Below are 26,944 nucleotides of genomic sequence, written 5' to 3'. Positions count from 1 at the left end.
ACATCAGGCCGGCCGGCTGGGAAAGTGTCCTTGGTACGGGGAGGTACAAGAATTTGGTGGGCGGCAGGTTACGGGCCGGAATTTTCCATGAGGAAATGCACCTCTATATTAGTGAAAGTCTGAGGCAGATACTGGCACTTACTTCAGTCCGTAGGCGGCATCTAGCCGTTAGCAGTAAAGCTACTACTTATTCCAGGGAAGACAGATGACAAACTTGAAGGCGGAGAAAAACCGAGAGACAGATACTCTTCTAGCAGAATAGCAAGAGAGGAGAGAGTAGCCGATGAGGAAGAGGTCCCAGTGACTCGGAGAAGGGAGAAGGGAACAGATCCGTGACTGCGGAGGTGTGACTTCCAGGCGAGCCGAGGCACAGACGAGAAGGGAGCCTAGATGACCATTGAGTGCAGGCTACACACGACTAAGGTGATGTCGACCCCTTTCTTATTAGAGTGTACAACCTAATCTTTCACTTTTCTTTGCAGGTTATGTGTTACATAGTAATGTTATGTGATGGCGTATGTAATGAGTAATAAAGTACCAAGTTTGTAGTGAATCAACATGTGCTGCGTGTTCTTGTATAAGAGGGTAGCCTATTCTTCTAGTCAGCTGTGACTTGACATGAACAGATGTTAACCCTGATCAGGTAAGTGGTAGCTGAATAAGGGAGAGAGGAGCCCCTCGAACCAGAGAACAGGTTGTGCTCAAACTGGCGGTTCTTGTGTGATCTGATAAATAGTTGTATGTTATGGTAATCATAGGATGAACTTGTGCTGAGGCTGCCGTCTGGGTAGGAAGTCCTGGGTCCGTCTGGGATCGCGAGGCTGAGGCTGCCGTCTGGGTAGGAAGTCCTGGGTCCGTCTGGGATCGCGAGGCTGAGGCTGCCGTCTGGGTAGGAAGTCCTGGGTCCGTCTGGGATCGCGAGGCTGAGGCTGCCGTCTGGGTAGGAAGTCCTGGGTCCGTCTGGGATCGCGAGGCTGAGGCTGCCGTCTGGGTAGGAAGTCCTGGGTCCGTCTGGGATCGCGAGGCTGAGGCTGCCGTCTGGGTAGGAAGTCCTGGGTCCGTCTGGGATCGCGAGGCTGAGGCTGCCGTCTGGGTAGGAAGTCCTGGGTCCGTTTGGGATCGCGAGGCTGAGGCTGCCGTCTGGGTAGAAAGTCCTGGGTCCGTCTGGGATCGCGAGGCTGAGGCTGCTGTCTGGGTAGGAAGTCCTGGGTCCGTTTGGGATCGCGAGGCCGCCACTTGTGTGTGTATATATATATATATATATATATATATATATATATATATATATATATATATATATATATATATATATATATATATATATTAGGAATTCCCTGTCCTTAGGTGGTATATATATATGTGGTTACTAGTGTGAATAGGCCCTAGGGAGGGGGTAACGTTCTGGCTGGGTTAGAGAGGCTCTGCTGAGCGGGTTCTATCTGATCCGAAAACCCAAGCAGAACACGTGCTCACAGATAACAAAGTAGGCCCGTTAATAAAAAGGAGTACTTGGGCCATGGGATACTGATAAGAATAACACAGGAAGAACAGCAAGAAATGTCATGCTACATCCAATAGAAAGGAAGGAAAAGTGAGTGGAAAGCAGACCAACCAATGAAAAGCAGGGATGGGATGTCAGCCCCTTTTAAGATTCATATTTAATGCAATAGATTTCACAAGCAAAGCGCATGCGCTGTGCAGGCTAAACCTAACACGCGCAGCTGTGCAGGCGAAATCTAAAAACACGTATACTTTATGTCTGTGGGTGTACTAGGAGCATTTGCCCTTTTTATGGATAATGGAGAAGGCTAAAGGCTGAACTACAGAGGGTTCGTAGGTGGGGAGGGGTATGCAGTTCTTCTGTACAACAGGCAGTACATTCTGTTTAAGTATATATTGCTGGCCCCGGTAACATAAACAGCCACCCAGGGGCCCCAAACCGGCCCCCACCCTGGCGGCCCATCGGAGAATTGCCCGGTACCCGCTACGGCCAGTCCAGCCCTGGTTGTTAGTTGCATAAGCAACAACTATGACTTTGTTGAATATAGTATGACAATCCTTCAGTTATGAAATGATGAGACTGTGAAAGAACTTTAACGAGTCTCTTTGAAGTTATCCCTAAGGCAATGAAGGGTGGGACCACTGCAGAGTTAAGATTTATTTTTCACCCTGAGGGTGATGGTAAAAATGGAGTGCCCAATAGGGACCTGTCTAACGCCTGCTTTTTAGAACTGCGGGTGCTCAGCACTGGTGGGCCCCGGCCCACTTTAACCCTATGTGCGGGGAGTCAGTGCTGATAGGAGATCTGGAAGGAGTGCTGACCGGGGTGTCACGGGACTGCGAAAGGCTATGTTTATTGGTTATGGCTGATTATGGTAGTTCCGGTTACCGTTGATTGCTGCTGTTGTTCATGAGGTTCTTGTGGCAGGGGCCGATGGTTGTGACAGTTAAGACTGGGAAATGCCATACTTTAACAGAACTTACAAATGCAGATGTCACATATAAGCAGACGGAAAAGTTGGCAAGCGTGGATACCGTTACACTGCGCATGTTATGTTATGTTAGCGGAACTTATAAAGCGCAGCGGTAACCCGGAGGTATCCTGGCGCAGGTTATTATCCCCTTGGGTAAAGAAATGGTAGAATGCTATTACAGGTTAAAAAGCCAGGTCTTTAGACTCTTCCTAAATGTCAGGAGGTCTGTGCTGTTTCTCAAGTAAAAAGGGAGGTCGTTCCACGCTTTTGCAGCACGCAAGACAAAGCTTCTCCCGGCCCAGGAGTCTTTTTCTGTAGGTGGTTCTCTCACCAATTTGGCTTCCATGGAACGTAGGGGCCTTTTCGGCCAGTACCATTGAATATTCTGTTTCGGATACTCAGGGCCTATGCCTTGAAGAGCCTTAAGAACTGTACACAGGGCTTTAAAGCGCACTCGTTTCCTGACCGGCAACCAATGAAGTTTACAAATTTCCTTGGAGATGGGCACAAATTTGGGTGTGCCTGACAACAACCGCATTTTGCAGCAGTTGGAGTTTGTTCATGAAGCGTTCCTGTAGGCTCTGATAGAGGGCATTACAATAATCGAGCCTAATAGGACAAGCGCCGTGACCACTGTTCGCTGGCTGTCCGCCGGTAAAAAGGGGAGAATTTATTTGATCATCCTAAGCACATGGAAAGTGGAAAATGACATTGTATTGATCTGATCACCGAAATTAAGCTTGTCATCAATCATGATGCCCACGTTTTTTACCTTCCTCGATGGTGTAGGAAGAGTGCCTAGTGTCATTGGCCACAGCTTAGGGGTCCAAAAATTGGTGTCATTCCCAAAGAGGGTGACCTCTGTCTTGCGCGAATTTAATTTTAGGCAGTTTTGTTTCATCCATCTCCCCACAGCTTCCATACAGTCGTGGAACTGAATATCTAGTCCAGTTCCCTGACCTGGCCGCAGCGACACAACAATCTGTGTGTCATCAGCGTAGGATGTCAGTCTAAAACCAAAGGAGCTGATCAGTGAGGCAAGTGATGAGACGTACACATTGAAAAGTAGGGGGCTAAGTGAAGACCCTTGAGGCACTCCGCAAGGCAGGGTAAAAGGTTTGGAGTGAAATTTATCCAGCGTGACTATTTGCGAACGCCCCGATGGAAATGATTTAAGGAGCTTCCACGCTTTACCTTGAACCCCACATGCCAACAAATGATCCATCAATAAGTCGTGATGGACCAAATGAAAGGCTGCCGACAGGTCGAGCAGCACCAGGGCGGCCATACCTCCCTTATCTAGGGCTTCCCTAATCTCTTCCGTGGATTTGATTAGTGCTGACTCGGTGCCGTGACTTTCTCTAAAACCGTATTGCGTAGGGTCCAACACCTGGTTATCACCTAGGAAGGCACTGAGTTGCACATTCATTGCCTTCTCAATTATTTTCGCTGGTAGTGGAAGTCGGGAAATCGGTCGGAAGTTATTTGGATCTTTGGGATCAAGATTTGGTTTCTTTAACAGGCGTACTATTGAAGAGAATGTTGACTGTTTTGGGAAATGCCCTGTTTCAAAAATTGCATTAAAAAGGGAGGTGAGTGCAATGGCAACGGGAGTAGGGGCGAGTTTTATCACCGAGACCGGGCAGGGATCAAAGGGGGAACCTGATCTCTTTGCCATGAGCAGTTTCTTAGTATCCATTAATGAGATATCAGCAAATTTGTCAAAGACATGGGGGGGGTCATTAGTTGGCCTAATTCTTCCCGGCAGGCAGGCCCTCAGGCTCTGCAGAACTTGAGAGGGTAAATGCCGAAAAAATGATCTCCACCTTATTCAGGAAAAATCTTGCGATGTCCTCGCATAGTTCCTGATTTGACTCGATTTTTGCTGAACGGGGGGAGACCAGAAATGATACAGTTTTAAAAATTTCTTTTGATGAATTTTTTGCTAATTTGTTTTGATTTGTAAAGAAGTTTTTCTTAGCATTGAAAATCAGTATCTTGTAAGAGGCAAGACTCTGTTTATATATCTTTCTGTCTGACTCCTCATATTTTTTCCTCCAATTCCGCTCGAGGGATTTACACATGAGTTTCTGCTTCCTCATCTCCTCCGTGTACTAAGGCGCTGTTGGGTGAGATCTTTTAGGAAATCGGTGTTTTAAGGGGGCTAATTTGTTATATGCTGTTCCCACCCAGTCTGTGTAAAAGTTGGCTGCCTCGTCTATTCCTGTAGGTAACGGACCAGCAGTTGCTGTAAGCGCCACCTCTAGGTCTTTGCCCTCAATTCTATTCCATGCCCTGGTCTCAATTTGACTCTTAGTGCCCCCCTTGTCGACATCGTGAACGGGACAAGTCAATTTGAAAAGTACAGCTGCATGATCAGTCCATGTAAGTGGTAGCATGCCCGTACATGTGAGCTGAGGATGGTTTGAAAAAATACCATCCAAAGTGTGCCCTGCTATGTGCGTGGATCCTGCCACTTGTTGAATGAGGTCCCCACTCTTCATCATGTCTATGAGAGTGATAGAGATCAGGGTATCTAAAATATGCCCACTACCACGGATAGAGTAATCACACAGTTACACGCACATACATTCATCATACACAAGGGCCCATTTCACTAACATGCGCTCAAATACTCTACCAGCAATAAACCTGTGGAAAGAAAACACCTAAACACCCTGCATCAATATCAGGTCGATCAGATCTGGTTTTGTGACTGTCCTTAATCAATAACATAATCTACACAACATATACAATAATGATCAAAAATATAAACCCAATAATTGACAAGAAAGAAAATTCAACACCATGTTTAAAATTATATTGCTTTATCTAAAATTAGTCAAAGTAAATCAATCAGAATAAATCATTTCTCATAGTTACCTATTCTAACTGTCAGAACGGGTCAGGACAAGTCTCTCGGTAAAGTCTCTCAAGACGAAGTCCTCAGCATCGATCCTCAGCAACGCGATCTCACGCGGCAAAAGTAAAATGGCAAGTGGCAAAAAGGGTGGCAAGAACCCTCTCTAAGCTAACAGTTTTTATAATAAATTGAACAAAGGAAACACACCTTAAGTTTGCAAAATACACTGAATCACTGAGCAGAGCGAGAAGGAAAGGATGAAACATTGCAACATTTGTGAACCTCCGCTCAGGAAAAATTCACATAGCGAAGACTACGGAACAGGAACCAAGAAAATAAAACATGTATCACATTTAATCCGGCTTCTCCTCGGCCATCGAGCCACAGTTCAGAGTTTTCCTCTAAGGCTCCTTTGTTTTTCAAGATTGCCAAGGACACTTTCACTTCTCTTGGAGAACTCCCAAAAACTGCTGCTGTCCTCATGGAAAGTTTTATTCAAGGACCATGGTCAGTCAACTTCAAGACCATTTCCAGCAGGGGTCTCCCTCGTCACGTCTTTCACATATTCACTCGAGGCCAGGCTTCAAAATTCAGCCATCTTAATACTGGCCTCCATAGGCCACAATAGACCATCTTTAATTAAAGAGACAAAATAAACGTTACTACAGCATAGTGATTATACAGTGTTAACCCCACTAATACCCTTATGTGTATGCATTTATCTAGCTTTTGCAACATAAAAAAGCATTAATTCAGACAGCGTTTTGTGCTCAAAATAAACAGCACACAGCAACGTTTAAACATGGAAACCTGCACGTTATTTTTTAGAAAACAGAAACAGCACACACATGCTAACCCTCGTGTAACTTTCTCTTATGTTAAGACAAACGGATTGATTAATAAAAACACACTTGCACAAGACAAATAATTAATTTGTTATTTATTAATAATTAATAAAACGCATAGACATACTAGAGCTTCAAAAGCCCCTGAATTTTCTAAATGAAAACTCTGCTCCAGCAATCCCCCCTTTGGTGATTTTATCACCAAATAAACCCAAAAAAACAATTAGTGAAAATGTAGTCCCATTTTAGGAGAAATCAGAAATGTCTTTTCCCCTTACACAACATTAAACACCAGTCACTCTTTCATCATCTCTCTTTGTCTCTAAGTAAACACTCTCCCTCAATTCTTCTAATTCAATTTCTTGAGGTTCTCTTTTCAACTTCTTATTTTTCTTTTCCTTATTCAATTTCTTTTTCCCTCCCCTGTTTTTACAACACACACACACCAATCTTATTATTAATAAAGCCACAATTATACAAGACAAGGGAAACAATATTCTACCTATAATAGTACTACCTATCTTTGCAATAAAATCCTTAACAGCTATCATTTTATTAGCTATTTTAGTCCACAAACTCCCAGCTTCAAGTGGTACTAATTCTTCATGCAAATCAGTAATATTTCTTATATAGACCTTTAGGTCTTTACTTTCGTCAGGAATGTAAGTACAACAATGTTGAACTTTCAATATTCCACAGACTCCACCCTCCTTGGCCAATAGAATATCAAGGGCAAGTCGATTTTGCATAGACATGGCACGTATGGCACTTAATTCCGTATTCACCAAAAGAAACCCTCCTGCGGTATTTGTCGATAAGCGATCAACCACTGTGGACAGTTTCCGAATTCCATAAGCATTTAAAGAAATTCCCACTGCTGGAATCAAAACCCCAAAAATATCACCCACAATTTCAGACCAAGTTTCTCTCTTAAAACGTGTTAATAAGTTAATATCTTCTACATCTCTTATTTTATCTGTATGAAAAATCTTAGGAAAAACCAGGCCCACATAACATGTGCCATACCAATGGTCAGGCAACTTGTAATAAGCCTTGTTCCCACAAACATAGTACACTCCTGGAAAAATTGTATCTTCTCCACCTCTGAAACCCCAACCTGTCGCAATGAAGTATGTATCATGGCACTCACTAGTTCCCACAAAATATGTATCATATTGGGATTTCCTTCTGGTAATACAAAGTTTACCCTTCTGCGGTGCATCTAGAGCTAAAGTTGGACTAGCCCCATTTCTCAACTCTTTTCCCATGTCAATGTCCCAAATTGTCTCACTCACTTCATATTTTCCCCCTTTCTCATGCATGTTCACTCTCCTTTCTTCTACCATATCCAGGAAAGCTCTCTCCTCTTCTTTCAAACTGCAAGTTAAATTATTCTTAAAAATGTAATCTAATGTTAATCCCTTTTCTTCAATAAAAATTTCACCAAAAGTGTTAGCTTCTTTAGCTGGATTCAGCTCTTTGTTCATTGGCAAGTGCCCAAAAATACTAGCTCTGTTAGACATCTTATAATCTATTTTCCCTAACAAATAAAAAACACTACTTAAAATACTACAGGAAATACCATATGTAGCTGGTAAATGGTGATAAGTAACATCCTCTGAAACAGATGCAGGTAATTGCATACAGACGTAGCAATCCCTTACTTCCATTGTCTTCACATATTCATATAACAGTTTAGAAAAAACATTACTAGAAAAATTATTAATTGACCTATCTTTGTGTATGTAACTACTACTTCTAATTGGAACTACTTTTTGTGAATTCTTCTCTACATTTGTCACATTTTCTATATTCATTCCAAACTCTACTCTAAAAGTAACTAATAAAATTAAAACACCCCATAGAAGCATTAATAATCCAGTACAACAGCAGCACATTCTACACCACCTCTTAAAGAAGGCACACCTATTTCTATTATCCTCTATGTTAGCCATTTTAGTTTAGCCTCTACTACTCCACTACTGTTTGAACTTCTTCAATTCTTCAGCAATTCTTCAGCTTTCAGTTTATCCAAATGATCTCTTCGTTCACTTGATCCAAGTGAATCTTTCTTTCACTCAGTTTGGATACTTGTCATTCTTTACTTCAATTTCTTCAACATCAAATTGTATCAGATCTCCAACGTCAAGATCCTCAGTACTCGACTCTTCTCCAATGTCAGTCAAGAGTACTTTCAGAATTTCACCAGTATCTTCCTCAACCACTTCTCTCAAGACCACTTCCGGATTATCTCGAGTCACTGTTTCTTCTTTTCCTCCTTCAGACAGTGCCACATAAGACCATTCCGGTGATCTGTACTTTTGGTTGGGTCTTCTTACTCTTTTTATTTCCACTGGTTCGTTTGATTCCTTTGATTCTTCTCCTTCAGCTTTTGAACTTTGACTCGAAACTTCATTCACTTGTTCAGCTTTCGATGAATTTGCTCTTATTACTCTGTATCTCAGCCTCTTAACTCTGTTGTTAGGCCAACGATCTCCTCTTAACACCTTTTTCGGCTTTATTTCTTTATTACTCCTTTCTCCAATCCAAGTTCTCTTTCTCAGAACTCGACCCTCTGTTTGTTCATCCTCATCATCTGTTTCAAGTGCCTCTTGTTTCCGTTTTCCAGCAGCTTTCTTCTTCTCCACAGATTTTTTCACTACTGTTTGAGACTTCCCTACTCCTGTCCCTCCTCGGGTCTCCGACACGCAATCTTCTTGCTGTCTACTTGTCCCTTCACCTAGCTCCTCAAGAATGTTCCCTACACCTCCTCGGGGGTCTTCCGCAATCTGTCCCTCTCTATCTTCTTCTGACCCTACTTCTTCAAGTATAATCTCAAGTGGTTCTTCAATCTCCTCCTCTTCTGATTCAGGAGTAATCTCTGTGTGATTTCTTTTTTCTTTTCTTTTTCCTTCACTGCTGTTTGAAACTTCAGGCTCTCTTACAGAATCTGATCTTTTCTCTGATACTCGCAGTGATTCTCTTGAAGCTCTCTCTGCTTCTTTTCTCACTGATTCCGTATCATCAGTATCTTCACCATCACTAGAATCTGACTCTTCAAAATACTCTTTACCAGTCCCTTCTTTCGGGTTTGGAACTCTCAGAGTATGACTTGCATGTACCCAGTGCTTCACTCCAGCACACTTTACTGCAGTCGTTGTAGTCAGAATGACTTGTCTCGGCCTTCCCCACCTTGGAATCAAGCAATTTCTTCTTCTGTGCACCTTAATCCTCACCCAGTCTCCTGGACTCAGATCATGGGCTTGCTTCTTCTCAAGTGTGGTAGCTTCTTCTCCAACCTGGTGAAACACAGAATGAACTGCGTCAGCCAGGCCTTTACAGTAATCCAAAATCATGTCATCAGTTATTGTCACCAACTTATTGACAGGCACGAATGCATGGCGCATAGCACGTCCCATGATTATCTCGTGCGGACTCAAACCAGTAGTTCTATCTGGAGTAGATCTCATTGTCATCAGAACTAAAGGCAAAACATCTGGCCATTTCATGCCAGTGGCTAAGCACATCTTTCCAATCCTATTCTTGATCGTGCCATTAATCTGCTCAACCACACCAGAAGCCTCTGGTCGATATGCACAATGTAGCTTCTGCTGTATTTTCAATGCTTCACAAATCAAACCCATGAGCTCATTTTGAAAGTGTCTACCTCTATCAGACTCAACTGTAACTGGAAACCCGTACCTAGGAATCAACTCCCTCAACAGTAATTTTGCCACTGTTAATCCATCATTTCTTCTAGTCGGGTAAGCTTCCACCCACCTTGAAAACAAACAGACTACCACTAGAACATACCTCAGTCTGTTCACTTGGGGCATCTCAATGAAATCAATCTGCATTCTTGTAAAAGGACCTCCTTCTCTGCCTATTGTTCCCAGACTCACCACTGTCTTTTTCCCAGTGTTAAATTGCTGACAAACTAAACACCTCTGACAGATGCTCTCTGCAATTCTCCTGAACTTTGCATTGTACCAGGTTTGTTTAAACGACCTAACCATCGCGTCTCTTCCCAAATGTCCCTGGCCATGATACATCCTTGCCATTGACGACAAGATTGAGTTAGGCATCACTGGTCTGCCATCTCTGTAGACCCAAACATGGTCTGTTTCTCTTGGAGCACATCCTGCCTTAATCCAATCTTGTTTCTCTTCATCTCCTGCCTCATCTTGTAACTGTTTCACTTCATCCCAGGTCTCTAGGACATTAGTAAACATCACAGAAAGAAAAGACATTTCCCTTTCTCTGTCCCTGTTAATGGACTGATTTGTCTTGGCACAGTACTGCGCAACATCATTGGCGTACCTGTTTCCAATCGTTATAAAATCCTCCCCCTGACCATGGGCAGCACACTTTACAACTGCTAACTCCTTAGGCAGCTGTATTGCCTCAAGCAATTTTCCAATCATTTCAGCATTCTTTATTGGAGTTCCACTCGATGTCAAGAAACCTCTTTGTAGCCAAAGCTGGCCAAAATCATGCACCACTCCAAATCCATACTGACTATCAGTCAACACAGTCGTCCTCAAATCTTTCCCCATCTCACAAGCTTTTGTCAATGCTATTAATTCAGCAACTTGCGCAGATTTCACTCCTTTCAATGGTGATGCTTCCATGACCTCTGAAACTTTGCACACCGCATATGCTGCACATAGCACACCATCATCATTCCTCAAGCATGATCCATCCACAAACAACACATGGTCATTCTCAGGTAAGGGAATATCCCTTATTTCTGGTCTCGGTTTCGTACAGTATTCAAGCACATCCAAACAATCATGATCATCTTCCATCTTTATACCCACATTTTCAATATCCGGCAAGAGTGTCGCTGGATTCACATTCACACATCTCTCGAGAGTCACATTTGATGCTCCCAGAATCACTTTTTCGTACTTAGTCAACCGACTATGTGACATGTACTGAGTTCTGCTTCTTGTCAAAAGAATTGCCACATTGTGAGGTACGAATACCCTTACAGGATATCCCATTATGATTCCCTCACTCTGTTCCAGGCTCCTGCATGTTGCAGCCACAGATTTCAGACAACCTGGTAAACCCACAGCTACAGGGTCAAGTGTTGATGAGAAGTACGCAATAGGCCTTCTCAATTGTCCATGTTTCTGGATTAACACTGAAAGTGCACATCCATTTCTCTCACTGCAGTACAGCTCGAATTCTTTTTCATAGTCAGGCATACCCAAAGCTGGAGCCTCACACATTTTACTTTTGAGCTCTTCAAATGCTGCCAATTGTTCTGCATCCAGATCTAATGGATCTGTCATTTCACTTTTTGTCAGTTTAATCAGTGGCTTTGCTATCAGAGAAAAATTAATTATCCACTGACGACAATATCCCACCATACCCAGGAACATTCTCACTTCTCTCTGGGTCTTTGGAGCTTTCATTTCTCTGATTATCTTGATCCTGTCAGTAGTCACTTTTCTCAGACCCTTTTCAATATTGTGTCCAAGATAATGCACCTCTTTCTTGCAAAATTGCAATTTGGCTGGAGATACCTTTAACCCTCCATCTGCCAGATGATTCAGTAAAGCTATGGTATCCACTTCACAAGCTTCACGTGTCTTTGATGCCACCAATAGGTCATCAATATATTGTACTAGCACTGAACTCTCAGGCATGATCAGACTTTCCAACGATTTCTTCAATAACTGATTGAATATCGAAGGACTCTCCGTATACCCCTGTGGGATACGACACCATGCTAAAATACGCTGGCCAAACCTAAATGCAAAAATCGGCTGGCTGTCATGAAGCAATGGAATTGAAAAGAACGCATGACATAAATCAATCACTGTATACCACTCAGCATCATGTGGAATTTGATACAGAATTACTGATGGATTTGGCACAATAGGACAACATGCCACCACAATTTGATTAACTTTTCTCAGATCTTGCACAATCCTAAATTTGCCATTAGGCTTTTTCAGTCCCATTATCGGTGAATTACATGGACTACTCAATAATTCTCTTAGAACTCCTTGCTGAATCATTTTCTCAATTATAGGAGTTATCCCTTCAATTATTTCTGGTGTCATTTTGTACTGAGGAATGTTAGGATATGTAATTCCCTCTTTCACTGCAATTTTCACTGGATCTACATTATTCATCAATCCCACATCCTCTCCTGTAAAATCCCAAACTGCTCTTTTCACTGTGTCTCTCAGCTCTTGAGGCAAATCCTCCGGATTAAACACAGCAAATGCACCAATTAACTCACTTTCTCTATTTTCTAGAGTCATTCGGTAGAAAACATCATCATCTGGTGTCTCAAAAGCTATTCCATCTGGTGTACAAAAAATTGTGCAGTTCATCTTACACAATAGGTCCCTACCTAACAGGTTCACTGGACTCGTGTCACAGACAATAAATCTGTGCATGTCTGAAAAATTCCCGATCTGTACTCTTACTGGTTCAGTAAGACGTGTTCTGATTTGTGTATTAGCTACACCAACTACTTGGATTGCTTCATCCGAGAGAGGAAGATTTCTAACATCTGTTGACCTGACAGTTGATCTTGTCGCACCTGTGTCTACCAAAAAAGTAACACTTTCCTCATTTATTTTCCCATCCACAAATGGTCCTGCCTGGTCTATTTCTAGAGTTGCACCAAGTATGCACTCTTCCTCCTCTCTTCGGCACCGTCAATAATCACCCTCAGACTCACTCCCTTCACTCTTTAACAAGTACTGCTGTACTTTGTTAGAACGTCTTGGTTTGTTTACCTGCTCATCATTGTAGAATCCTGAATCCTGATTATACTTTTGTACCCCTCTATTCTGCGGCAAGGGCGGTTTTGGCTCTTGACTCTGCTGTCTCACAACTTTCTGTTGTTGCTGTTGATTATTCCCTTCGTTCTGGTTCTGCACCTGTTGATTTAAAGGTTTACTCTCATTACTCACTAATGGTGGATTAGGACATTCAGATCTCCAATGTCCCAGTTGGCCACAGTTGTGACAAGGGAACTTTTTCTTTGCTTCCTCAAGACTTCCTTTCCCTTTTCCTGCATATCTGGGTCTATTTCCTGCATTATTTCCTGGATTATTCACCTGTTCCACTAACTGTGCTTCCTGTCTTTCTGCAACTTTCACTTGTGCCCACATTGCTTTCTCTTTCAGCTTTCTTTGTTTTGCTTCAATTTCATCACTGAAGTATTTTGCATGTCTCAGAATCTCATCTACTTTTTTACTCTGCCAATCCACTGTGTGCTCACGAATTCTCTCACCAATTTCAGGTCTTAGACCATATACAAATCTGTATACAAAGTGACTCAAATCTTTATCACCCAGGTGTTCGTCTCCACTGAATTGTTTAAAAGCCAGTATCAGCCTCTCGTAAAAAGCATGAACTGATTCTTTTGCTTCTTGTTGTGTTCGATCTATCTTAACCCAGTCTGTCTCTTTTGGAGGAACTTTACTCTTCAGGTATACCATCACCTGATCATACTTCCTCATTACTTCTGGATCTGGTGCCCCTGTTCTTGAATCTCTTGGATACTCCTCAGTAGGCCAACTCACAACTATTTTACACTCAGTCCACAAGTCTGCTGGAACAATTATATCAAACAGACTATTCAGGTCAACCCACAGCACTTTTGACAATTTCACAAACCTATCTACCTGCCTATACCACTCGACGGGCTTTTCTCTCAATCGAGGGAAATCATTCGTAAATGATAAAATATCCTGTCTGGTCCATGGAACATGTACATATCCTCCTCCAGGTATTTCTCTCATAGGATAATTATCCACTGGTTTCTCCTTTTCTCTTACTGGAAATGCTGAATAAGTTGTTCTATCTACAGATTCCTCTCTTTTCTTATACCACCTATCCTTCCACTTTTCCACATCACCCCATCTTCGCAGTAATGCCACCATTTCTTTAATCTGTCCTGTTCTACCAGAAGCATTCAAATTTTCAATGTCCTTCTCAGTAAAATCCATCCTGTAAGTTCTCTGTAAAGCTTTCACTTTATCAATGTCAACTCCTTGTTCATTTGCTATTGCTCTTAGCCTATCATGTGTATTCCTTGCTCTCCAGGTAACACTTTTACACATAAACAATAGCTCACCATCATGATGACTCTTCAGGATTTCTGCTGGAACTGTTCCTGTCACAAGCTCTTCTAATTCTATACGTAACCTAGCCACATCAATAACTTGTGAATCCTTATCCTTTTTCTGAAGAACCTTCATCCAATCATTCAAATCATCAACTGTTATTTCAGCAGTTTTTCTCACTGGAACCACTCTTTTCTGCGGTTCTAAGATTGGCATCCCTGAACAACCAGGTTCACTAGCATCCAATAGTTCACTACATGTGTCATGTCTTGTTTGTCTCAGGTCACTTCTTTCTGCTCTTTTATCTGAATCTCCTGAAGGACCAACTGAATTTGTCAAATTATTCCCAACATATGGAATCACCAGTCCATTCTCACCTGCTCTCTGTTTGTCAAACACAGGCATAACTGGACCTATTGTTACGGGCACCGTAACAGCTTCCAGATTCTTCGTTAACTCCCTAATTTTCTCAGTCAGTTCTGTTGTCGTTTTTGCTAATTTTCTGGCATTTTCCTCACTACTTCGATTCTCTCTCTCCCTGAAAGAACTACTACTTCTTGATTCAGGTGTCACTTTTTCTTTCTCAATAATACAGACTGTATCTCTTATCGGTGAAACAACTGGTGTACTCTCATCTGGTTCTGGTCTATATGGAGGTGGTCTCTTGTAAATCATGTCATTTAAGACCTCATCATCATACTCATTAACTCCAACTGCTCCTTCTTCAATTGTTCTCATAGGATATAATCCCTCTGACATATTAACATCTCGCCATCTTTTCATCCGATCATGATGTGTTTCACGATCATGTCTCCTCCCAAACATATTCCTGTAATACCCTCCAGATCTTTGCTTTTCTCGCTCATGAACTTCCTCTTCCCATTCCACTAAAGCCTCGAACTGTGTAGGTCTTGGCTTCGGGTCCAGACGTACCATCTTTTCCCGTAAATTTCTCAACACGGCCAAATTAAATGAACCATGTTCTGGAAATGCTAAAACACCATCTTCTTTAGTATACCTAACCCAATTCTGCAACCATATACAGGTATGTAATCCATATTTCGCAACCATGAAGGATGCAGGTGTTTTCGCTGGAGGTAGCAACTCACCCTCTCTCGTTTTAACCTCTTTATCCTTACTAAACCACCTTTTAACTTTCCCAAAGAATGTTTTTTTCTTTTTCTCTTCTTGGTAATACATTCTAGCGCTTACAGAAACTCTCTACTCTCTCCGTATTATAAATATACAATACGAGCTTCTCAACCAATAGCAGCGCGACTCACACTAACGCACCAATCCTGGAGCGTCTACGTCACTAAACAGCTCTTCCAATCCCTGCGCGACTCACACTAACGCACCAATCCTAGCGCGAACCCTATTCTGATCCACTATCCAATCAGAGCGCGGACTTTCTGACGTCAACAGTCGCTGCAGTTTGTCTCTGTCTTCTGTCTCTCGTCTACCCCTCCTTTACAAAATCTCTCAGTAGACTTCGTGTCAAGAATTTCTACAAAATCTATTAGTTACAACATAAAAACATCTCCATTGTCTGCTTCGCTAACCACAGAATAGTAAAAGAGAGTCTATTTTCATAAGAAACCTTTCATTGACACAGTAGCACTTCTTCTACTCTGCCCTACTAACATACATTAATTAACTGTTTCCTCTAGGACTTGTCCAAAGAGTCTTACAATCAACTAAATGTACAAACTTTCACACACATTCATGCAAGAAAAATATAGTACATGCACACAGAATCCTGTTCTCGGGAAGCAGCGCACAATCTGTCCCACTACAGAATTATAACATACATTAACTAAGCAACTTCGCCCAGTTCCTCAAACAAGCTCAGAGAATACCTATTACTCCTCCCGCGATAAGCTTTAACGGAAATCCTTATGGATCCCTGGGACTTAAGACCAGAGTTTCAAAGATAACCTTCACTACGATACACACTCCTTACATACCAAAAATATCTAATAGTAACATACGACGATGTCACTGATTCCGAACCCAGACAATGTGAACGCGCAACTTCAATTGTCACACGTTATTCCTTACAATCCCTTCTTTCCCGAGAGCAGCATATACTTCCCTCTGCCCTACTACGGAACTGCTACAACAGCTTCCAAGTTCCAGAAGCACTACATATAACTCAACATGACGACTCCAACATATAATATTAGTACATATACCAATATTGACAAAATAAAATCAATAATCAATAAGCTAATGTACAAGCAATCTTATCAGATCAAGACAACCATCAAAAACCATCCTATCTCTGCTACCAGGAAATTGATAGAGATCAGGGTATCTACAATATGCCCACTACCACGGATAGAGTAATCACACAGTTACACGCACATACATTCATCATACGCAAGGGCCCATTTCACTAACATGCGCTCAAATACTCTACCAGCAATAAACCTGTGGAAAGAAAACACCTAAACACCCTGCATCAATATCAGGTCGATCAGATCTGGTTTTGTGACTGTCCTTAATCAATAACATAATCTACACAACATATACAATAATGATCAAAAATATAAACCCAATAATTGACAAGAAAGAAAATTCAACACCATGTTTAAAATTATATTGCTTTATCTAAAATTAGTCAAAGTAAATCAATCAGAATAAATCATTTCTCATAGTTACCTATTCTAACTAAGTGTCAGAACGGGTCAGGACAAGTCTCTCGGTAAAGTCTCTCAAGACGAAGTCCTCAGCATCGATCCTCAGCAACGCAATCTCACGCGGCAAAAGTAAAATGGCAAGTGGCAAAAAGGGTGGCAAGAACCCTCTCTAAGCTAACAGTTTTTATAATAAATTGAACAAAGGAAACACACATTAAGTTTGCAAAATACACTGAATCACTGAGCAGAGCGAGAAGGAAAGGATGCAACATTGCAACATTTGTGAACCTCCGCTCAGGAAAAATTCACATAGCGAAGACTACGGAACAGGAACCAAGAAAATAAAACATGTATCACATTTAATCCGGCTTCTCCTCGGCCATCGAGCCACAGTTCAGAGTTTTCCTCTAAGGCTCCTTTGTTTTTCAAGATTGCCAAGGACACTTTCACTTCTCTTGGAGAACTCCCAAAAATTGCTGCTGTCCTCATGGAAAGTTTTATTCAAGGACCATGGTCAGTCAACTTCAAGACCATTTCCAGCAGGGGTCTCCCTCGTCACGTCTTTCACATATTCACTCGAGGCCAGGCTTCAAAATTCAGCCATCTTAATACAGGCCTCCATAGGCCACAATAGACCATCTTTAATTAAAGAGCCAAAATAAACGTTACTACAGCATAGTGATTAAACAGTGTTAACCCCACTAATACCCTTATGTGTATGCATTTATCTAGCTTTTGCAACATAAAAAAGCATTAATTCAGACAGTGTTTTGTGCTCAAAATAAACAGCACACAGCAACGTTTAAACATGGAAACCTGCACGTTATTTTTTAGAAAACAGAAACAGCACACACATGCTAACCCTCGTGTAACTTTCTCTTACGTTAAGACAAACGGATTGATTAATAAAAACACACTTGCACAAGACAAATAATTAATTTGTTATTTATTAATAATTAATAAAACGCATAGACATACTAGAGCTTCAAAAGCCCCTGAATTTTCTAAATGAAAACTCTGCTCCAGCAAGAGCCAATGTGTCGGGATACATGAGTGCTTCCAGATGGTAATTGAAATCACCCAGGATCGTGAAGGAGTCAGAACATAGACCTACTTCCAGCAGATTCCCAATGGACGCAAGGAAGTTGTTTCTGGGCACAGTGGGTCTATAAAGTAAGATTCCTTAAAAGTATGATGATCAGACAGAGAGAGGCTGAAGGAGAGCGCCTCACAGGCTGAGTTAGAAGCTGTACAAAAACCCGCCTTCAGTGAGTTGTGATAAATTATGGCTATGCCCCCACCTTTCCTGATTGGTCTGTTTAAGGTGTGACATAGAAACCCAGGAGGTGTTGCCGTGACAATGTCAGGACCCGAGGCTTCATCAGTCCACGTTTCCGTAATAAACGCCATTTTAATCTCTCTTTCTTCAATCAAGTCCGCGCACTCAATGCTGTGCTTCACTATAGATCTGGTGTTGAGCATCATGCACTTAATTGCTGTAGTTTCCGGTCCCATATCTTTTTGCTTTTTTGTGGTTATGCGGCTAGCATTTTGGTACGTGAGTCTTGGTAATGTGCAGTTGCAGTTAGTGCAAGTGACCAAGGGAGCGGGAGGACACGACTCCCACGTGAGACATATGCACCCAGGGGATTTATTAGTTGTCCTCACGTCTAATAGCTGTGTTTTTGTATAGCTTAGGGAGGGAGCAGTTCCTGGTTTAAAAAGCACAGGGGGAAGGCGCTGATCACGATCCGTGCGCGGACGGGCGCGCACGGGCTGGCCTTTGGCGCACCGGCGGCGCACCCGCTGCGTGTGTCCGCTGCACAGTCGCGTCAGCACATGCATTTGTAGTTAGGCAGGGCGAGGAACTGGCCCGCTAACCTACAATACCCCAAGATGGCGGCTCCGCTCAGTCCCACGAAGCCGACACGATCCCAGCGTGAGCAATCGAGCGCGAGGGCAGACCGCAGCTAGAAGTGCAGCCAAGATCCCTCTGAAACCCAGGTGCGTTTTTAAAAACCAATTCCCCACAGTAAAAACAGAGCATTTGTAGTCTATCAATTTAAAAACATGTTAAACAAACATAAAATCAGGGCAGTCCGAGTAACTGTGCAAAGTATAGCAAATAGTGCAAGTAGTGCAAATCGCGCTGCAAGAGTCTCCCGGCTCAAGCCTCAGGAAATAATAACTCTGCGCGGTCGTATCAGCACGTGCATTTGTAGTTAGGCAGGGCAAGGAGCTGGCCCGCTAACCTACAACTCCCCCAAAATGGCAGCTCCACTCAGTCCCACGGGGCCGACACGATCCCAGCGTGAGCAATCAAGCGTGAGGGCAGACCAAAGCTAGAAGTGCAGCCAAGATCCCTCTGAAACCCAAGTGCGTTTTATAAAACCAGTTTAAAACCAATTCCCAACAGTAAAAACAGAGTTTTTTTAGTCTATAAATTTAAAAACATATTAAACACACATAAAATCAGGGCAGTCCGAGTAACTGTGCAAAGTATAGCAAGTAATGCAAATCGCGCTGCAAGAGTCTCCCGGCTCAAGCCTCAGGAGATAATACAAGCAGTGGAGGGCCATTTCTTCGGAACTCTTGACGTAAAAAGTAATAGTGGCAAATACAGATTGTCATAAGAAGAAACCTTATTGCACATTCTATCAGTTATCTATTGGCCGAAAAAAAACATTATTCCATGTGTTTTAGTGTTGTTTACAATCCTTTTTTTAACATATTCCGATGATTTATTACTGAGCGACCATGTGGTGGCGCCCTCTTTTTAAAAATGCAAAAGGAAAATAATGTTGTCTGTCTGGCTTGTGTTTTTGTTGCTCAACAATGTTTTAGAGGTGTAGACCTATAACACTGAACACCTCAAATCCCTCTCAGCATTAGATTTATTTCCACAGCACGCGCGCGCATGCGTACACTCTCTTTCTGTCTCTCTCTCTCTCTCTCTGTAGGCTAGGAGTCTCCAGCCTTTCCTATAGAGAGAGCTTCTTCTAGCCATTGTAATCCTACTGCCTCATTAATATAGAACTCAAAAAGTGTACAGAAAGGCCAAGTAACTTAAACACAGCCCCTGGAGTACTCTAGTCTTGCTACGGTGAACACACAGCATTAATGGCACAAGAAGGTTTACCTGTGGAGTACCCAGGCATTAGTCTTGTCACTTTACTTTTGCATTTGAAACAGCTCTGAGAGGTGTGTCCCTCAAAGAGAGTTGATAGCCTTAGTGTCATTCCGCACTTAGGAAGTCACTGCTCTCATTTACAGAGTCCTGGCCATAAAGTATTTCACCGTCCAGCTAATTGCCCTGACCTTCATGCTTGATACCTCCATTCTTGACACCTTCATGCTTGACACCTTCATGCTTGACACCTTCATGCTTGACACCTTCATGCTTGACACCTTCATGCTTGATACCTCCATGCTTGCCACCTTCATGCTTGCCACCTTCATGCTTGATACCTCCATGCTTGCCACCTTCATGCTTGATACCTCCATGCATGATACCTCCATGTTTGACACCTTCATGATTGATACCTTCATGCTTGATACCTCCATGCTTGATACTTCCATGCTTGACACCTTCATGCTTGATACCTCCATGCTTGACACCTTCATGCTTGACACCTTCATGCTTGACACCTTCATGCTTGATACCTCCATGCTTGCCACCTTCATGCTTGCCACCTTCATGCGTGATACCTCCATGCTTGCCACCTCCATGCTTGATACCTCCATGCTTGACACCTTCATGCTTGACACCTTCATGCTTGACACCTTCATGCTTGACACCTCCATGCTTGACACCTTCATGTTTGACACCTTCATGCTTGATACCTCAATGCTTGACACCTTCATACTTTACCTCCATGCTTGAAACCCTCATTCTTGACACCTTCATGCTTGACACCTTCATGTTTGACACCTTAATGCTTGATACCTCCATGCTTGACACCTTAATGCTTGATACCTCCATGCTTGACACCTTCATGCTTGACACCTTCATGTTTGACACCTTCATGCTTGATAGCTCCATGCTTGACACCTTCATGCTTTACCTCCATGCTTGACACCTTCATGCTTGACACCTTCCTGCATGATACCTCCATGCTTGACACCTTCATGCTTGATACCTTCATGGTTGATTTCCACAAACAAACAAATCAAAAGCTCTTTTTTTTATCATATACATTACACCCTTAATTAAGACCATTAGCAATAATACATTTAGGCTAATAAAGACTTTATAGCTGAATGCAAATTAACAAATAAGAGAACAAAGAAATTAATGAAGAAAGGAAGAAAAAGAGGAAATACCCCAAGGAGTTTTCTAGACAACCACATCCTGTCCTATTTTCTAGACAACCACAAACTGTCCCCCTTCTGATATGAGAAGCTTTACTCCAGTGACGAGCTTTATAATGCTTACATTGTGCTTTGGCTTGCAGAAGATGTAGATGTGTAGCTTTTTTGTGGTATGATTCGCTGCATATGAACTGCTTCTGTGGGAACCAAGGAAGGTGAGATCTTGAGGGGCCGCATCTGCACATGGAATCTACATGAGCATAAGAAGGGTGATTGTCACTAAGAAGAGTGAAGTGAATTGTTGTACTCGACCTCTACCAGCACAATCCATTGGTGTCAGGAATGCTAATGATTCTTTTAAAACATTTCAGATGTTGCTGTCTGGATTGATTTAGGCATTCTGTCTATCAGTTTGTGGGTGGTGGCTGGAAGACTTAAAGTGCCTGGTAACCACCCTTCAGTTGTTTCCAGAAGAGAGCTGTAAACTGAGTTCCTTTATCAGTTACAATGATTTTCAGCATGCCATGTCCACCGCAGAAGTGTACTAAGAAAACACCTGATAGTTCATCTGCATTGGGGAGTTTCTTGAGTGGAGTGAAATGTTGCGTTTTTTTGAAGTAATGTACCACTATAAAAAATGTTGTGTATGTATTAAATGATAATAGCTAAAAGTCTGTTGAAATCAGATTACCAGGCTGAGTTGAAGTGTGGAGAGGTTGCGCTCACCCAGCTGTAGGCGTGAATGAAGTCTTTGGCTGAGCTCAAATGATGTACTTCTGTATGTACTCTTCTATCAGTGATTTGAGGCAAGACCACCAGAAATAGATACTGATCATCGCCAATATTTTCCTCTGTCCCGGATGTTCAGTTGCAGGAGAGGCAAGATATTATTTCATGACATGCAGTTGCACAGATTTGGAGAGAAGAAATTGATGTGCTCCTCAGTATAACAACATTCTCCATAAAAACCTCCTGTCGGATTCCTTGAAGATCCATTGCTTAGTCTGAATATCTTGTGCATATTATTGATTATTTAAAAAAATTAGAAGTATCTTAGATGGATACACCCATGATTCATTGAGAGGTCGTGGTTATTTCTGAGAAAACAGTGTGTTGTGAAAGAATATCTGTCTTAGTTTTACTTCCAGTGCTGACGATAATGACATGGTTGACTCTGGAAAAGCACAGCCCAGCAAGCATGCCACACACTTGCACAATTCAGGAAGTCAGACACAATGCACTGTTATCGTCCGTCCACATAGAAATCTTATGATGCTGCACTTTCAGATAATACCTCCAGTGAGAGAAGGCTTCTTTAACTGACATACATTGTATATTGTAGATTGGATAGTTCCTTTCTGTTTCTGAAATAGCCCAGGAATAATAAGATATGGGAGTCTTGAATATCAGGATCACATTGAGATAACACTGCTACTGCTGCAAATGTCAAAGCACCGGTTTCTACGACTCAGATTGGTGCAAATGTTAATGTGGTTTTATTTATTGAAACACTTGCTCTTCTCCCCAACAGAAATTTTTTTACTTTTTAGTCAACTGAAAAATGTGTTGGATGAATGTAATTCTTAAATGAACTGTTGATGAAAATTTGCAAAAACAATGAAAGTTTGTACTTCTTTTACTGATAAAGGAGATGGTAATTGTAAAACTGCTGTAACCCAGCGGCGGCCGCTCCATTAGAGCAGAGGAGCACCGCCCCTCCACCACCACCAGCAAATAAAATGATAATAAAACGGGTTTTAAACCCGTTTTATTATCGTTTTATTTTAATCCCCTGGACCCACCCCCAGGACTCTGATGAGTCTTGGGGCGGGACCAGAGGATGACAATGCTGGTGGGGGAGTGGTGGGTACTCCCTTCACTGCGCATGAGGTGTTTGGCCTGCCGTCACAGGCCGGCCAAACCCTCATGCGCAGTGAAGCTCTCTCCAACCTAAGCTACCTTGCTGGGGCTGGAGAGAGCAGACAAATGCTCCCAGTCTGCCTGGGAGCGTGAGTTGCCGGTGATCAGGCCAATCCCAATGCTGCTTGCATGCAACATCAGGTTTGGACGCAGTGCATTCTGGGAGCCTGTGCTCAGAATAAGGAAGAGCGTGATGCGGCGTGAGAGAGCAACAGCGTTAAGGTACTTTTTAAAGAGTTTTTTTGTCCCCCGATAACCCCCATCCAACCACCACCCCACCCCCACCTCCCTCCCTCCTCCTGCCCACCACTTTGGCAGGGGACTGGGCAGTAGTGCTTTCATTTTGGAGAAATCCAAATTGATTGCTAGTCCGGAGATTTGAAAGCCCTGAAAAAGGTAGGCTGGAGACTAAAAGTAAAAAAAATTCTACTTTTGTGTTCAGTGAATGCATTCTCAGCTGGCTTAGACTTTCTGAAACAAGACTGCAACACTTCTCTAAGGTGTCAGAGAATATGATAATTTTGTCCGAATAGCCCACCATACATACATCAACGAGATCACAGAAGATGTTACTAACAAAATGTTGAAAATCAACCGGAGCATTGAAGACGCTGAGTGGGTTAATTAAATATAAAAAGTTACCATACTGTGTGTTGAAGGCCATTTCCAATGAATTCACTTCATGTGTTCCTACCAGATGGTGTGCTTTCCTCAAGATGAGGGTGAAGGAAAAAAAAACTGGACGATAATAATGTTCACCTCTCAGTAATCAAACACAGGGTCGGTATTCTCCATTCGCTCTTGTAACAAGGAATGTGGTGGTGTTAAATGCTTGATAAAGCCCTTCTCCAGATTTTCTTTCAAGTATTGATGCAGAATGTTGTCTTCCTTCACCATCAAAGGATATACTCTTCCATGAAAAGTTAGTTCCTTCCTCACAAATAACAGCACATTCCTCAATCTATGAAGTACAGGAATGTCATGCTGTTTCAGTTCAATACGATGTAAAAAAATAAACTCTTCATCTACCCTAACTTGTTTCTCAAGAATGCCTTGAATTTATTAAAATGACAGTCCACACCCGATTCCCATATACACTGTTCACTCTTAATTCGCACCTTAAGTTAATAGCATCCTCCCAGTACATGCTGAGCATGTTTCACTGCACATACCACCCCCATAATCTGCCTGTCCTGGAAATTTATGATGGGCACAAAAACCTATAATTTTATTACACTTCGTCCTAATGCTAAATTTTCATATAATTGGGTTAAGGCCTTCTGTTCACTAGGTTTAAAAAAAAATACAGATCAAAAATGTGTGAATGGGGAACGTGAATCTGTCAACACTTCTATGACTTCCATCACTAGAAATTGTGCAGGTTTCATACCATAAGGTTCTGTGGCAACACTACCAACATTCTCTTCACGCCCCTCTGACTCATGCACTTTATTTAAACATTGAACCAAAGACAAAATACAATTCTAAGGCTCATCCTTAGCTTGCTTACCTTCCTAAACCAAGTTGACTCTCATTCTGTTACTTAAAAGCTTGTTGGGAAAATGTCCTTTTTTGATACATTGAAAACACTTCTTTGCCTCAGCAGGACATTTTTTAATGAGTAGGAGTGATTTCTGGAACAACACACTGTACACCTGAGTTTGAGTTTGAAAGAGGACTTGTCTTTGTTCCTTTCAAGTCTATGAATTTTGTTAGCAATTTTAACAGATATGGAGTCAACTGAACTTTTCTAATCATTTAGCGTTTTAAAATAATTTATTGAACGCTCAACACATTTTGCCATGTTGATAGTTTAAGTCAAAGTGGGGGTTCATGGTTGTAATAGTTGTTCTCGTATATTTTTATTAGAACACCTAACTGTTAATTGATCTCTAACATATTATAATTGTCTGTTTTGTTGTCAAAATCACACTTACGGCTAAGATTGTAAATGCTTGATACGTTAGAATTCATTGGTTCATCCACCAATAATTGTCTGGTGTAGAAACTGTGCTGCTCCATAATATTGTGTACTTCATCGAAAAATTAAGGGCCAGATGTATGAAGTATTTTGCCATGTTCAGATCGCATTTTGCTTTTGCGATTCGGTATTAGGAAGGCGCGAGTTTAGGGCTTCCTTTCCTAATACCGAATAGCACTGGTATGTATGAATGCTTTGCGACCAGGAATACAGTCCCAAAACATTTGCAGTTACCACCCACATCAAGTTGTAAAGTCTGACAACGTGTACTTCTAGTCATGTTTGGCACTTAAATGTTCCACCTGTATTATAAATTTCAACCCCTGTCAGCAGACAGCTGTCCTTCTGAATCTGCCCTCAGAGTTGCACCTGCTGGAAAAGAGGCTGAATCTCTTTCTGGCAGTGATATTTTCCCCAAGAGTTTTGTTGACCTTCTCTTCTACTAATCCCAATGCATGGCTGAGGGATTGTGTGATGAGGGACCATCTGGTGTTGTATCTGGGTGCTAAGTGTGGGGCACATAATTACTGCATGTATTACTGGGACATAACAAACGTCCCTGAAAATGCAGGAATAACCAGCCCCTCACAACCTGCTGGTGTAATGCGTTGGTGTGTCTTATCCCCATAGGCCTGGTGTCCCGCTTGCGGCATCCTGTCTGTTCCTGGCGAGAATCAGCTCCTGTCACTGCTGGAATGAGCTATGGTGAGTTTAGTAGACAGTGCATCCACACTAGTTCTCATGACATGAAAGAGGTCTGTGCTCCATCCCTCGAAATATGTTGTGTTGTTCACATTTGTATAGTACCAAACCATCCTTCTTATGGCATTGTAGGACATTCTGTAACTCCACGCCCAATCTTAAAGAACTGGGACCGCCATCAGTCAGACTGGAGAATGCATCCTGTGTCATTGTCTGTTTTTCTATTGGTGGTTGTTTTTTTGTGAGTAGTGTTAAAATCCAAAATGTTTTGCATAATTTAGTATGAGAGTAAAATGAGTTTGACCTAGGGCGAGTTATGCGTTGTTTTATTTTCATGTTTGGGTGTGCCACATTACTTTCCATTTTGCTCTCGATTGGGGCTAGGTAGCGTTTGTCCTTTGCTCGGCCAGAGTATAATATTTTATGCTAGCATCAAAAACCAGGCCAGTGTGTATGTTCGTGTAGATAGTCTCTCTATATTGTATGTTTTTGTGGTGATTGACAGTGCGGTTGATTGTGCCACACTTTGCCAGCTTTATAGGTTTGAAGCTGTGTTGTGTATAAGGTGGTGAGTGAGCTCTCTCTAGCATGTGTTGTTTGAGGATCACTGACATAATATCGACTACAAAAATATAGACTTACAAAAATATCGATGCCAAAATATAGAATACCAAAATATCGAAGTCCTATCTCCAAACAGGAAATTACAAAAATATCGAATCCAAAATATCGTTGTAAATAATATAGTTAGTCAAAATATCGAATTTTTTAAATGTTTTAAAAGTAATGTTAAATTAATGAAATAATACATATAATTAACTGACACATACTTAAATAACAGTAAACTTAATGAATAATTAAAGTAAGTTAAAAAAAAAAATTAATACATATATCTTAACGTGATATTAATTAAAAATATTCAATATTTTCTGTGTAGGATAGTGGGCGCGTAAAATTTACTATTACCACTCCAGTAAGTGCAATAGTAGGGAAAGCGTTGGATAGCGGGAGGGTAAAAATTACTATTCCCACTCCAGAGAATGCAACAGTAGAGAACGCGTTGGATAGCGGGAGGGTAAAAATTACTATTCCCACTCCAGAGAGTGC

The 26,944-nt window shown here is 41.9% G+C and overlaps 1 protein-coding gene across 1 annotated transcript in view; it reads left to right on the top strand.

Moving 5' to 3' along the window:
- Window positions 1-26,944, top strand: part of ITK (IL2 inducible T cell kinase) — a 242,359-nt gene that overhangs the window by 146,140 nt on the left and 69,275 nt on the right. The window contains exon 11 of the mRNA XM_085617606.1: window positions 25,766-25,840. Within this exon, the coding sequence (XP_085473732.1) occupies window positions 25,766-25,840 (75 nt within the window). The remainder of the gene's footprint in view (window positions 1-25,765; window positions 25,841-26,944) is intronic.

The sequence above is a fragment of the Triturus cristatus genome, chromosome 7 (assembly GCF_964204655.1).
Source record: "Triturus cristatus chromosome 7, aTriCri1.1, whole genome shotgun sequence".
In the NCBI taxonomy this organism is placed as follows: Eukaryota; Metazoa; Chordata; class Amphibia; order Caudata; family Salamandridae; genus Triturus; species Triturus cristatus.
The sequence above is the reverse complement of the archived record's forward strand: the minus strand, read 5'-3'. Positions and strand labels throughout refer to the sequence as shown.